Source organism: Penicillium hispanicum (assembly GCF_028827665.1).
Source record: "Penicillium hispanicum strain IBT 35686 chromosome Unknown utg000007l_segment0_segment0, whole genome shotgun sequence".
NCBI classification, from domain to species: domain Eukaryota; kingdom Fungi; phylum Ascomycota; class Eurotiomycetes; order Eurotiales; family Aspergillaceae; genus Penicillium; species Penicillium hispanicum.
In genome coordinates, this window is record NW_026623199.1 from 917,096 (window position 1) to 930,659 (window position 13,564).

Genomic DNA, 13,564 nt, shown 5'->3' on the forward strand with positions numbered 1-13,564 from the left:
ATAGACAGGCAGCATGGCGTTCTTTTCGGGGCAATTGAGGACTGTTTATTCTTCCGCTTTCGGACCCATATAATCTTCATGTTTTCCCCAGAGGTGCCTTGGCATACATCCATAGCGGAATGGTGCATGGCGTCGAGCATGAACCCACGTCCTCCACAAACGCGAGCGGCCGAGGAGATCGCGATTTTTAACCGGGATTCCGGTGAGTAAAGTGCAGGCCCAATGCAGTAGTGGGCCGTTGACCGGTCGACCACCCTCCGGTTGGGCTGGCCGGAGCACTCTGCGCCGAGTTTGGAGGTACACCGGGGGATGTTGGGGCAGCGTCATGTGGAAAGGTATATTTCATTGCTAGGCGTGGAGAGTATGTATGGTGGAATCGGCAACAAGAAAATCGAACTCGCGCCACCACGGTGTATGGTGGAGGAAATCCGCCAGTAGGGAGCCATTCTAAATGGACGAGTCCCGAAAGACATGACTTACTGCCGGAAGAGAACAAGTCAGAGCAAGAGAAAGGGTAAAAAAAAAGAGCGGATGGTGATTTCATCCTGCAGCGTCATGGGCCCCACTCTCATCCCACCTGGAGGCGGCAGTGGCCAGGTACTTGGCTTAACTATGGCCAGCCCCTACTCAGTGCAGGTAGCCCCTCATTCTCCGGTTCACCACTCGGGTCCCTCTAAATACCCTCGCGCCCGCCACTTGGTCTCCTTCTTCTCTCATTCTTGCAACCTTCTCTCCAATTTTCATCCATCTTGTACAATCTTCGTTGTACTCTCCCAAGTTTCGCTATGTCTTCTTCTCTCGAGCAGCTCAAGGCCTCCGGCACTGTCGTGGTCTGCGACTCTGGTAAGTCCCACCGATCATCCGTGAAGCATGCATTGAACACTCCACTGACACGCGATTCTTAGGTGACTTTGCCAGTATGTATCTCATGGAACCAGGACATATCACCGCCTCCATTCTCCGATCAAATAAGCTAACGTGTACCAGCCATCGGCAAGTACAAGCCCCAGGATGCCACCACCAACCCCTCCCTGATCCTGGCCGCTTCCAAGAAGCCCGAGTACGCCGCCCTGATCGATTCCGCCGTTGCCTACGGAAAGCAGAACGGCAAGTCCGTCGACGAGCAGGTCGAGTCCACCCTGGACCGCCTTCTCGTCGAGTTCGGCAAGAAGATCCTGGAGATCATTCCCGGCAAGGTCTCGACTGAGGTCGACGCCAAGCTGTCCTTCGACACCAAGGGCTCCGTCGACAAGGCTCTTCATATCATCAAGGTATGTGGGATTGGGGGCGACATCCCAGTGAAACATTACAGTGACCATGATACTGACAATTTACCCAGTTGTACGAGGAGGTCGGCATCTCCAAGGACCGTATTCTGATCAAGATCGCCTCCACCTGGGAAGGTATCCAGGCCGCGCACATCCTGCAGTCCCAGTACGGCGTCAACTGCAACCTGACCCTGATGTTCTCGCTGGTGCAGGCCATCGCCGCCGCCGAGGCCGGCGCCTTCCTGATCTCTCCCTTCGTCGGCCGCATCCTGGACTGGTTCAAGGCCGCTCACAAGCGCGACTACACTGCCTCGGAAGACCCAGGTGTCAAGTCTGTCCAGGACATCTTCAACTACTACAAGAAGCACGGCTACAAGACCATCGTCATGGGAGCTTCTTTCCGTAACACCGGTGAGATCACTGAGCTCGCTGGCTGCGACTACCTGACCATTTCCCCCAACCTGCTTGAGGATCTGTACAACTCCACCGAAGCCGTCCCCAAGAAGCTGGACTCCGCCGGTGCTGCTAGCCTGGACATCCCCAAGCGCGAGTACCTCAAGCACGAGGCTGAGTTCCGCTTCGACTTCAACGAGGAGGCTATGGCCGTCGAGAAGTTGCGCGAGGGTATCTCCAAGTTCGCCGCTGACGCCGTTACTCTTAAGGGCCTGCTCAAGGCCAAGATCCAGGCTTAAATGCTTGGTGGGATATGATCGACTTTCCTTTTTTTTATTTCACGCCTTATTATTTGTAAATTGGCGATCCCCAAAATGTCTTTGGAATCGGTAGACACGAATTGATGAATCTTTTCCTTGTTTCCGCGGATCTCATCAGAGCTAGCTCGAGCCGAGTAGAACCTCCCTATATTTAAAGGGCCTAAATAAAAAGATGCTCGACCTAGTCGAGCGTGCCTACTGTTTATCATTAACACCTGCCGGTAGGTGTCCCTCCGGTGTCGGTATTAACAAAGCCGAAGCTTCCGAGGCCCAAAACTCTAGTCTGCCCAGCCTGGTCGGCTTATTCAGGATCCCTAGTAAACCCCGCAGCGCAACATTGTGAGACCGTGTGTGACGGTCCACCATCATAATGATGCGGCCATAGTATAGCTCTAAGAGAAGAGGTAAAGAGTACAATCTTAATATCCTTGATATCGATCTTTTTCTACACACTTGGGGGGCTGAAAATGGACGGAATTTACAAACGCCGTCCGAATTATGTCATTCCCCCCTCATCCCGTTCACCGCCTAATCAGGAAGGTGGGGGATAGTTCGGTGCGCTGCCCATGTATCAGGTACCTTCTGTGGCCGCACAGGTTATGCGCAGGGCAAAGTACCCAGTACCACCGGCTGCGGACAAGCTGCCGTAATGTGCAGTCACGTCAACATCATCCGCTTATTATTCTTCCTCCACCCGCCTCTTCCTCCTCCCTTTTCTTCTCCAAATCCACCACTTTCCAAAACAAATAACCTACTACCAACTCTCAAACCGTCACAATGGTCAAGGCTGGTGAGTATTTATTTGATAGACTGTATAGATCGATATCGAACTATACAGCCCCTTTCCTATTGGCTCCCACGGTCATCCGAGGGACCTTGGGGTGAGCAGATTTGAGCACCTTGGGAACTCCCGGACCTATCGGCTTGGCTCCCTTTCCCTCCACATCTGCTGCTGCCATCACCACGGTCCTCGGGGTCCTCAGCTTGTCCGCTTCGCAGCCCTCATTTGCTCGCTGGCAGTAGATCGTCCCGGCGGTGTCTCGGCCTGCCGAGGATGATTCCACCCGGCTTCGGGAACTTCTACACGCTGCAGTAATTGGGAACGGAACCATCAACTTCGTCAGGCATTTGCAAGTCGTGCCCACAGAAGCTAACATGCACTACAGTTGCTGTCCTCCGCGGTGACGCGAAGATCGCCGGTACCGTCACCTTCGAGCAGGCTGACGAGAGCGCTGCCACCAGCATCTCGTGGAACATCACCGGCCACGATGCCAACGCCGAGCGTGCTTTCCATGTCCACCAGTTCGGTGACAACACCAACGGCTGCACCTCCGCTGGTCCTCACTGTATGTCATTGATCCTGTGCCGGTAGCGGATGGAGATAGAGATAGGCGCAGTGATACTAACTGGTTTTCTCTCCGCTAGTCAACCCCTTCGGCAAGCCTCACGGCGCTCCCACTGATGAGGAGCGTCACGTCGGTGACCTGGGCAACTTCAAGACCGATGCTGAGGGCAATGCTGTTGGCACCACTCAGGACAAGCTGGTCAAGCTGATTGGCGCCGAGAGCGTCCTGGGCGTAAGTGGATCGTCGCGGCTGCTTGTGATGATTCTGTATAGATCGAGACTGACTGGTGCACTCTAGCGTACCCTGGTCGTCCACGCCGGCACTGATGACCTCGGCAAGGGTGGCAACGAGGAGTCCAAGAAGACTGGCAACGCTGGGGCTCGCCCTGCCTGCGGTAAGTAGCATTTCCCTGCTAATCCATGATAGGGATGTATATATTGACCTCGAATGCTCCAGGTGTCATCGGCATTGCCGCATAAATTTGCTGAAGCTGCCCTGTAATTGGGTTGCCAATATCCCCAATCAGTCTGAGTAACCGGGCTGATGAAAAGTTCAGGATGGTCCCTGGCTAGAATGAGAAATGAGCCATGTCATTTACCCATTGCTCTGCAACTTGCAATTATTCCTTGTAGTACTTCCACGGCTTCCGGGTGGCCCGTGCACGGCCCGTAGCTCCGTAACGCCCAGACCGCTTTCCCCCACAAAAACACCGGCCACGTTTCTCCTCCGAAGCTGATCTCCGACCGCCCTTCACTCGTTCCTCCGTGTTGTCTTTCATTGTTGTCTCTTTGTCTCTCCGTTGAATCTCTGTTGCTACCTGTGTGTGGTAGCGGTGTCTCCCAATCCAGCATGCCTTTCGAAGCCCGCGTCAAGTCCGTCCTATCGGGCGACACAGTCGTGCTGTCGCATGTCACCAATCCCACACAAGAACGCATCCTGAGTCTGGCTTATGTATCTGCACCCAGATTAAGGCGAGAGGGTGATGAGGTAGGTCATTCCATTCCCCCCTGGGGGGCCAAATGAATGAATTGCCTTGTGTGCGGCCCTGTGCCCGTCCAGCGGCCACCCGGGCAGCTCCAGGTTGTGTCTTCCGAGTACATGCACAGCCCACTAATGCACCGCAATCATCACAGGCATATGGATTCCAGTCCCGTGAATTTCTCCGCGAGCTTTTGGTCGGCAAGGTCGTCCAGTTCCACGTTGTGTATAGTATTCCCACCGGTGCCAAGCGCGAGTACGGTATCATTAAGCTGCCCGGATTCAACGCCCAGCTGCCCGACATAAGTGTGCAAGAAGGATGGAGTCGGGTGCGTGAGGAGGCAGGCAAACGCAGTGATGATTCTGAGGAAACACTGGCGCTGCTGGACCGCTTGCGGGCACTGGAGTCGCTCGCCCAGGATGAGGGCAAGGGGGTCTGGTCCGGCGTAGACAAGGGTCTGATTGAGACAAGCTATGAATTGTCCAATAGCTCAACGCTGGTTGATGAGCACAAGGGTCAGCAGTTGGAGGGTATTGTGGAGAAGGTCCTGAACGGTGACCGGGTAGTGCTGCGTCTGTTGCTCTCGCCGCAGGAGCACCTGCAGACTGTCGTTGCGGTCGCTGGTGTCCGGACGCCCGCTGCGAAGCGGACCACCGCCGACGGCAAGGAGCAGGTTGGAGAGGCGTTTGGTGACGAGGCTCTGCTGTTTGTGGAGTCACGTCTGCTCCAGCGCAAAGTCAAGGTTTCGCTGCTTGGTGTCACACCGCAGGGCCAGCTGGTCGCTACCCTGCTCCACCCTAATGGAAACATTGCTCGGTTCCTTCTCGAAGCTGGCCTGGCCCGCTGCCAGGATCACCATTCTACTCTTCTAGGTGGTGATATGGCTCTTCTCCGCCAGGCGGAGCAGACTGCCAAACTTGCGCGCAAGGGTCTCTTTACTGGTCACGTCGGAGCCAAGGCGACTGGTGCGGCGGCTGCAGACTACACTGTGAGCCGTGTGCTGAATGCCGATACTCTGTTCATTCGGAACAAGGCCGGTCAGGAGAAGAAGATCAGTCTTACTAGCATCCGTCAACCCAAGCCTTCCGACCCCAAGCAGGCTCCGTTTGCTGCAGAGGCCAAGGAGTACCTGCGCAAGCGTGTGATTGCCAAGCATGTTAAGGTCACAGTGAACGGCAAGAAACCCGCTAATGAGGGCTACGAGGAGCGTGAGGTGGCCACTGTGATTCAAGGCAACACTAACATTGGACTTGCTCTTGTGGAGGCCGGTTTCGCGTCCGTGATCCGTCACCGCATGGACGATGATGACCGTTCTCCCGACTACGATGAATTGCTTATCGCTGAGGCCGAGGCCCAAAAGGAGGGCCGTGGAATGTGGTCCCCCAAGCCTCCAAAGGCCAAGCAATACCAGGACTACTCAGAAAACGTTCAGAAGGCCAAACTGGAGGTCGGTGTGCTTCAACGCCAAAAGCGCATCCCTGCGGTCGTCGACTTTGTCAAGTCTGGTTCCCGTTTCACTGTTCTCGTGCCTCGTGAGAATGCCAAGTTGACCCTTGTGCTTTCGGGCATCCGTGCCCCCCGATCTGCTCGTGGGCCAGGTGAAGCCGGTGAGCCTTTTGGCCAGGAGGCGCACGAGCTAGCAAACCGTCGCTGTATGCAGCGAGATGTTGAGATTGATGTGGAGACCATCGACAAAGTCGGTGGCTTCATCGGTACTCTGTACGTCAACAAAGAGAACTTCACCAAGGTCCTGCTGGAGGAGGGTCTGGCTACTGTGCACGCATACTCGGCCGAGCAGTCTGGTCACGCCAACGAGTACTTCGCTGCTGAGGAACGGGCCAAGGATGCTCGCAAGGGTTTGTGGCATGACTACGACCCAAGCAAGGAGGCTGCTGAGGCCGAGTCAGAGGCTGCCAACGGCACTGGCACTGAGAGTGAGGCTGCTCCCACCCAGCGTCGCAAGGACTATCGCGATGTCACAGTCACCCACGTCGATCCTGCCTCTGGGCGCCTCAAGCTGCAGCAAATTGGCACTGGCACGAGCGCTTTGACCGAATTAATGAGTGCCTTCCGTGCCTTCCACCTCAACAAGGCCAATGCCACCCCCTTATCCGGCCCTCCGAAAGCCGGTGACTGGGTCGCCGCTCGCTTCACAGAGGATAGCAACTGGTACCGTGCCAAGGTGCGCCGCAACGACCGCGAGAAGCAAACCGCTCAAGTGGTGTACGTTGACTTTGGCAACTCGGAGTCTCTGCCCTGGGCCAGCCTACGTCCCCTGACCCAGCCCCAGTTCTCGGGCCAGAAGCTGCGCCCCCAGGCCATTGATGCCGTTCTCTCTTTCTTGCAATTCCCCACCTCTCCCGACTATCTTGCCGACGCTGTCGACTTTGTTAATGAGCACACCTTCGACCGTGAGCTTGTGGCGAATGTCGACCACATTGAGCCTGAGGGCACTCTCCATGTCACTCTTCTGGACCCCAATGTCTCCAAGAACCTTGACCAGAGCATCAACGCCGACATCGTCCACGAGGGTATGGCCATGGTGCCTCGCAAGCTGAAGGCCTGGGAGCGTGCCTCGGCTGAGACCCTGGACAACCTGCGCGTTCTTGAGGATGAGGCCAAGGCCGAGCGCCGCGGTATGTGGGAGTATGGCGATCTGACCGAGGACTAAGTCTCCTGTATCTACAGTGATAATGGGACGGGGTGGCGTATTCTGTACAAAAAAAAGGGATCGGCTCCTGGGAAACAATTTATGATGTGCCATACCTAGCTATCTGCACGACGGCTGTGCTATTTACTTTCTTCCGGTTGTGTTCAGGGCTCTTCAAGGCTCATTTTGGCAAGTTCGCTGTGTAGTTGGTTCCAGCATTGACGTTGATCGTCCAGGCTCACTTAACTAGGGGCCGGTTGAGTTTCCCCCTATCTAAACCTCGCAGTGGATTCAGGGTAGATCCGATCGGATGCTCGATTGGCAAACCCACCCAAATAAAGTAGGACAGGTATCCAGAGGTTTATCGGAGATCAATTCCATGACCCTCCCATTATGACCGCGGGTCGACGACGCGCCACTCGGCCTCGGAAAGCTCTGCGGCGTCGCCGAGTCTGCAAACACTCCGCAATCCAATTTCCTGCGGCTGACCGCCTCTTCCTTCCCCGACCCTCCGCCACTACCGATCCTCGCGTCGAAATACACCCCGGGGACGATCCCGGGCTGAACTGAACGAGAATCCCCGGAAAATCAAAGATAGGAAGATGCTCTGGCGGACCAAGTCCCATCACAGCCAGGCTTCCGAGCAGGATGCCTCGCTCGCGCGCTCCGCGTCGGCCTCGAAGAACGACCCTGCGGCTTCCGCCACACAGGCTGCGGGCACCGCATGGCTCGCGGGACACCTGAACCACCTTACCCCGGAGCAGGAGGAGAAGCTGGTCGAGTTTAAGAAGGTCTGTGCGGAACGTGGATACTATACCCCGGCCGTGGATCAGGCCGAAGGCACGGAGGCGAAGCCCGCGAGCCATGATGATGCGACCATGCTGTATGTTGCACCACTTGGACGATGTGTAGGGGCCGGAAGGGGCTGACGCGATTGGACAGGCGCTTCTTGCGAGCTCGCAAGTTCGACGTCGAGGGGGCGTGGGGCCAATTCAAAGATACGGAGGACTGGCGCAAGGAGAATGCCATCGAGTCGTTGTATGAGAATATTGGCGTGGACTCGTACGAGGCAGCACGAAGAATGGTGAGCCGGCTGATGTCTCCCCTTGAGTTGTCTCTGGCTTTGGGGAACATGGTTCGGAAGACGGTTGGCTGACTGGTTGCTTCTATTCAGTATCCTCAATGGACTGGCCGTCGCGATCGCCGCGGGATCCCAGTCTACGTCTTCGAGATCCGTCACCTCAACTCCAAGGAAATGTCCGCCTTCAACTCGACTATGGCCAATGGTACGCCGGATACTCACAAGTCGTCCTCCGTCCCGGCGCGTCTCCTGAATCTCTTTGCGTTGTATGAGAATCTGTTGCGCTTTGTGATGCCTCTGTGCTCGTCACTGTCCCGGCCAAACCCTGAGACACCCATTGTGACCTCCACCAACATCGTCGACGTTAGCGGTGTCGGATTGAAGCAGTTCTGGAACTTGAAGAGCCATATGCAAGATGCCAGTGTGTTGGCGACAGCTCATTACCCCGAGACGCTGGATCGGATCTTTGTACGTTGCCCTGGCCGTACTTTTGCTTGCTTGCGTTCGACGCTAACTCTCACCTTGAAGATCATTGGCGCGCCCGCCTTCTTCCCGACTGTCTGGGGTTGGATCAAGCGCTGGTTCGATCCGGTGACTACTTCGAAGATCTTCATTCTGTCAGCTGCCGAGGTGAAGCCAACGCTCACCTCCTTCATGGACCCCACCAGCTTCCCCAAGCAATATGGGGGTGAGCTCGATTGGCAGTGGGGTGACATGCCCAACTTGGATGAGCCCGCCCGTGAAAAGCTGCAGAACCTGGAGCAGCCGCCGACTGAGGGACAAACCAAGAAGGGAATCCTCAAGGGACCGATGTTGTTTAAGAACGACAACGTCGAGGTGCTAGGCACCGAAGACGGCAAGAGCCGCAGGATGACCGTTCCGGTCCCTCAGACAGAACCGCAACAACCATCCGAGACTGAGAAACACGATGTAGCCACTGAGCCTGCGAATGGCGACGCCGAACCAAAGTCGCAACCCGCCGCTGACAGCGAAAAGATCGGCATCGACAACGTGGCCATCGACCAGGTATTAAACGAAGAAACCACCCCGGCTGCAGCATAGAGGCATATAGACATCGCAGCGTTGGCGTGGACCGAGGACCAGGACCACAAGATGCTGCGCGCATACCGAGGCACTCGCTATGCATTTGCATCGCCAATCACTTAATGTTTCAGCCTGCGCTCGAATTTTCTGATTATTTTTCATGTTCAAGTCGGAATACGCTGCATGTGTTCATAGAGAATCGTTCTACTTGGCTCAACAATTTTTGTCGATTTTTACTTTCGGTCAGGGCGATATGTGACTCGGTTACCATATGGTGAGCCCTTTTCTGTCTTCTTCGGTTCATGGACTGCCCTGATGTGATTTTATTCATTGGAGGTTACGTTTTTCCTTGGGTCTAGGTTCTCGACTGGTCGGTCCGGGAGGTCATGGTAAATAAATAACGATATGGCTTTTTTTCTTTCCTTTCGTTTTCTTTCACTCTATGCAGGACGTGGTGGATGAGTCACGGTCATGGATATCGTGATTCGATCGTCTGTTGTCAATTTTGTTTAGGAATACATGAAGCAACAGCGTTTACATGGGCCAGGCACGTCATTCGTGGAATCGTCTTCTCTCCTGCATAAAATGGTTGGAATGTTTCTCGACTTCGCCGAGTCTGCAAGATGTTATAGTTGAGCAATCCGCCAATCAGCAATCAACCCAGTCACCTGACCCAGGGGCGCGCGAACCCTACATCGGCGATTTCCTGTGATACATGCACATTCACCACTTCAGCAGGCAGTTTAGCCGCCGGATACGCGATGAATACGATGATGAGACGATTTACGCAGGAGTATGAGTGCCTCTGGGGTCAACCGCCGACGCTCGAGCGTCGCATGAGCGTACTACGCTGGGAAGATGACCCCGAAGACGCCCGAATCGATCAAGACGAAGCCAGTCAAGCCCTGAATCAGTGTTGAGTCCCAAGTGGGCACTAGTGGGAAATCGCTCGCAAAATGTTGGGGGAGATTCTCGTCCGGGATCAGATGCGATCGACGTCACGATCGAGGGCCTCTTGCGTCCGAGGCTCATTTTTGCGCAGTGGGTGTATTCGGTGTATTCACATGCGCCGAGAGCCGAACGACTGGGGCGGGTCAACAAGATCGACAAGAGCCAAAAGGCTATTAAAGCCCACATGCCACCCCCGTATTTGGGAGACGCATTCTGCACTCGTTGTCTATCGCTGTTCCTGTTTTCTAGTCCACCATGAGTGCTGAACGGAACCTAAAGGACTCGATGAAGTCCACTTGGCGGCGGCAAGCCCGTTCCGAGTGGACGCTTTTCCACTGGTTCTATGAACTGCTCGACATCCACCCTGAACATCTGGACACTCGTGTTCCGGTCCATCTCAAAGAGGACTCCGTGCCCTATGTCCCGGACTGGTCCATGCATCGCTGGGTCATCTCGCATGCTGTGATTCCCATGCTTATCCATCATGCCTACGTCCAGGTGACCGGCCGTAATTTAGGCTCGCTCGCCGCATTTATCCTTTACAGCACCGCCTTCAAGCTCATCGCCATCCACGAAATACACGTTCTCCGTCGCCTCGGCCATGTCCATGGCTTCCTTGACGGTGATAAGCACGCCCGCGATGGCGTCCCAGACGTTGGCGTTGCCAAGGTCGTCCGCTCGCTCATGTCGACCTCGACCTTCCGCCCCATGTTCACTGTCTTCTTCGCCTACCGTACCAGCCAAGCGCCCTCTTCGATGAGCTTCGCCTGGCTGCCGCTAGAAGCCGGCCTATACGGAATCATCCTCGACTTCTGGTTCTACTGGTACCACCGTATCATGCACGACTTCGACGGCCTATGGAAGTACCACCGTACCCACCACCTCACTAAGCACCCCAACCCGCTCTTGACCCTGTACGCGGATCTTGAGCAGGAGTTCTTCGACATTGCCGGCATCCCGCTGATGACATACTTCACGATGCGCTTCATGGGCATGCCGATGGGCTTCTACGAGTGGTGGATCTGCCACCAGTACGTCGTCTTCGCCGAGTTGGCCGGCCACTCCGGTCTACGTGTTCACGCCAGTCCACCCTCCACCCTGAGCTGGCTGCTCCGTTACTTCGATGCCGAGCTCGTCATCGAAGACCATGACCTGCACCATCGCAAGGGCTGGAAGAAGAGCCACAATTACGGTAAACAGACCCGTCTGTGGGACCGTATCTTTGGCACCTGCTGTGATCGGATTGAGTCGGTGAACAATAATGTCGACTATGTCAATCAGTCGCCTATGCCGCTGTATTGATCGGGCTTGACGACTATGTGAATATGATTTTGCACTTTGTGTAATGGATTGAAATGATGACTTGCTGCCATGTTTGTTTACTAGATATATATACGCTGTGATACCATACTATATTTTATGTCAAATCTCAATGATTGAATGGGCCACGACAGTCAATCCCTAGCCGAATCAGCTTGGGATGTTGGCAGAAGTAATACGTTAACCTTGTATACTGATGACAGACATCTGACATTCCTCCTCACTGCCACAGCATTAATCAGCTGTCAGATATGTTGTTTCTCTTGCTTACCTATCAGGAACTCTTCTATGTAGTTCTTTTCTGGGGTAAGACGTAGTGTTCGCGAAGAGTTCAAGACTGGTCAAGACTTTGTGTCATTCTAGCGTCACCCCGATATAATGACAACCTCGATGAGGAAAAGCATTCCCGGGCCTTGCCAGTTCGGGGCAAGAAGGCCAGTCCTTTTTGATTGAGTATGAATATCATGAATATCACAGCTGACTCTCTTTCCTCAGAGTTGCTTGGTCTTCAGGTCGTTGTCTTAATTCTGCGACATCTGTCCATCTTCTTCTCCCACGCTGACTGGCCTTGCAAGAAATCCAGATACCACTCCAAATTGCATGCAATCCATACCCCGAGGAACTGGGGAATACTGGGGACCTCATCGCTTGTCTGAGCTGAAGGCATAAATAACGATGTGAGCTGTGAGACGTGGCGTGTCATGCCTCTCTGGGATAAATATGAATATAGCTCATCGTGATCTAAAAATGCAGTCTTTTAGAATGATGAGAGCGACAAAGCAAGCCGCACGCATACTTCGTGGTAAACCGATTATTCCCCCGGTAAATCGCAAACTTGAAGCACGCAGATTCCTATCTTCTTCCATGCACGTCGGCCATATCCAGCAGCCACCACCACATGAATCTGAAAGGAAACATGACTACCTCCGAGACTTCGACTTGCAAGGCAGAGTCTTTGCAGTCACCGGAGGAGCTCGAGGTCTGGGCTTAACCATGGCAGAAGCTCTAGCAGAAGCCGGGGGACAAGGTAATCACTTATCCACCTCATCAACCGACACGACGCGATGGAGATGATAACACGATGCAAATCCCAGTGCATTGCCTCGACCGCCTCGCCGAACCAGACCAAGAGTTCATCGAGGCGCAAGAACGCGCGCCACGAGAGTTTGGCGGCTCGCTCCACTACCGACAAGTAGACGTGCGCGACGTACACGACGTGGACGAAAACATGCGCGAGATTGCGTCCGCGAAGAACCGACTCGACGGCCTCATCGCGGCCGCAGGCGTCAACCGCGTAGAAAGGGCGCTCGCCTACACACCGGCCGACGTCGAGGAGATGATGGGCATCAACTACAACGGCGTGTTCCACACGGCCACCTGCGCGGCGCGCCAGATGATGGAGAAGCAGTGCAAGGGCTCGATTCTGCTGGTCGCCAGCATCAGCGGGTTCATTGCGAACAAGGGCATGACGTCTGCCATCTACAACTCGTCCAAGGCTTCGGTGATCCAGCTCACGAGGAGTTTGGCAATGGAATGGGGCAAGCCCGATGGCCGTGAAGGGGGCGGAATCCGGGTGAATTGTCTGTGTCCAGGACACATCATGACGCCGATGGTGAAGAAGATCTTCGAGGAATCGCCTGATACCAAGGCCGTGTGGGAGGAGGAGAACATGCTGGGCCGGCTCTCGCGTCCTGAGGAATACCGCGGTGCTGCGCTGTTTTTGCTGAGTGATGCGAGTAGTTATATGACGGGGAGTCCGTTGGTGATGGATGGAGGACATACCGCGTGGTAACTAGCACATTCAATGACACTGGCTGATGGTGAGCCCACGCAATACAGTCTTGGAATGGGGAGATTGGGCTCTAAGAGCGCCATCTATCTGGATAGAGGTTTCGGTGGGTAATTGAGTAGCCCTGGAGGATATTTGACGACTGAGGCAACAGAACAATACATGTCAAACACGCATTGACGCCATCGCAATGGAGTGAATGTCGCACTGAATATATGCATGCATATTCAGCTACAGCAGCATGCTTCAATTCTCTACGATTCACGTCAAGCCTGACCTTCAAACATGTTTTTCGTAATTATTATTCAAATGGGACACGAGCCATCCATGGATATAGGATTCTCACGGTACTTAGGATAGGACCAAGTCAGCACTAGAAAACCAGTGGAGTGATGGTCTCCAGACAGCCGGGTCTATTTGGAC

At 54.7% G+C, this 13,564-nt stretch overlaps 5 protein-coding genes across 5 annotated transcripts; all 5 read left to right on the forward strand.

The window, feature by feature from the left end:
• Window positions 1–785: 785 nt before the first annotated feature.
• On the forward strand, window positions 786–1,960 carry N7459_008130 (sedoheptulose-7-phosphate:D-glyceraldehyde-3-phosphate transaldolase TAL1; the record flags this gene model as incomplete). Its single annotated transcript, XM_056947298.1, has 4 exons — window positions 786–843; window positions 906–917; window positions 988–1,271; window positions 1,340–1,960. The coding sequence occupies 4 exons, from the start codon at window positions 786–788 to the stop codon at window positions 1,958–1,960; spliced, it is 975 nt and encodes a 324-aa protein (XP_056796808.1).
• A 798-nt stretch (window positions 1,961–2,758) lies between these two features.
• N7459_008131 (putative transcription factor (Snd1/p100)) lies at window positions 2,759–6,977 on the forward strand (the record flags this gene model as incomplete). Its single annotated transcript, XM_056947299.1, has 6 exons — window positions 2,759–2,771; window positions 3,148–3,327; window positions 3,407–3,558; window positions 3,625–3,725; window positions 4,158–4,314; window positions 4,461–6,977. The coding sequence occupies 6 exons, from the start codon at window positions 2,759–2,761 to the stop codon at window positions 6,975–6,977; spliced, it is 3,120 nt and encodes a 1,039-aa protein (XP_056796809.1).
• Window positions 6,978–7,558: 581 nt separating this feature from the next.
• Window positions 7,559–9,099, forward strand: N7459_008132 (SEC14 family lipid-binding protein; the record flags this gene model as incomplete). The annotated part of the gene is made up of 4 exons (XM_056947300.1): window positions 7,559–7,839; window positions 7,899–8,040; window positions 8,131–8,505; window positions 8,566–9,099. The coding sequence occupies 4 exons, from the start codon at window positions 7,559–7,561 to the stop codon at window positions 9,097–9,099; spliced, it is 1,332 nt and encodes a 443-aa protein (XP_056796810.1).
• Window positions 9,100–10,287: 1,188 nt separating this feature from the next.
• On the forward strand, window positions 10,288–11,334 carry N7459_008133 (sterol desaturase family protein; the record flags this gene model as incomplete). The annotated part of the gene is made up of 1 exon (XM_056947301.1): window positions 10,288–11,334. The coding sequence occupies one exon, from the start codon at window positions 10,288–10,290 to the stop codon at window positions 11,332–11,334; it is 1,047 nt and encodes a 348-aa protein (XP_056796811.1).
• An 882-nt stretch (window positions 11,335–12,216) lies between these two features.
• On the forward strand, window positions 12,217–13,144 carry N7459_008134 (uncharacterized protein; the record flags this gene model as incomplete). The annotated part of the gene is made up of 2 exons (XM_056947302.1): window positions 12,217–12,379; window positions 12,447–13,144. The coding sequence occupies 2 exons, from the start codon at window positions 12,217–12,219 to the stop codon at window positions 13,142–13,144; spliced, it is 861 nt and encodes a 286-aa protein (XP_056796812.1).
• Window positions 13,145–13,564: the final 420 nt, after the last annotated feature.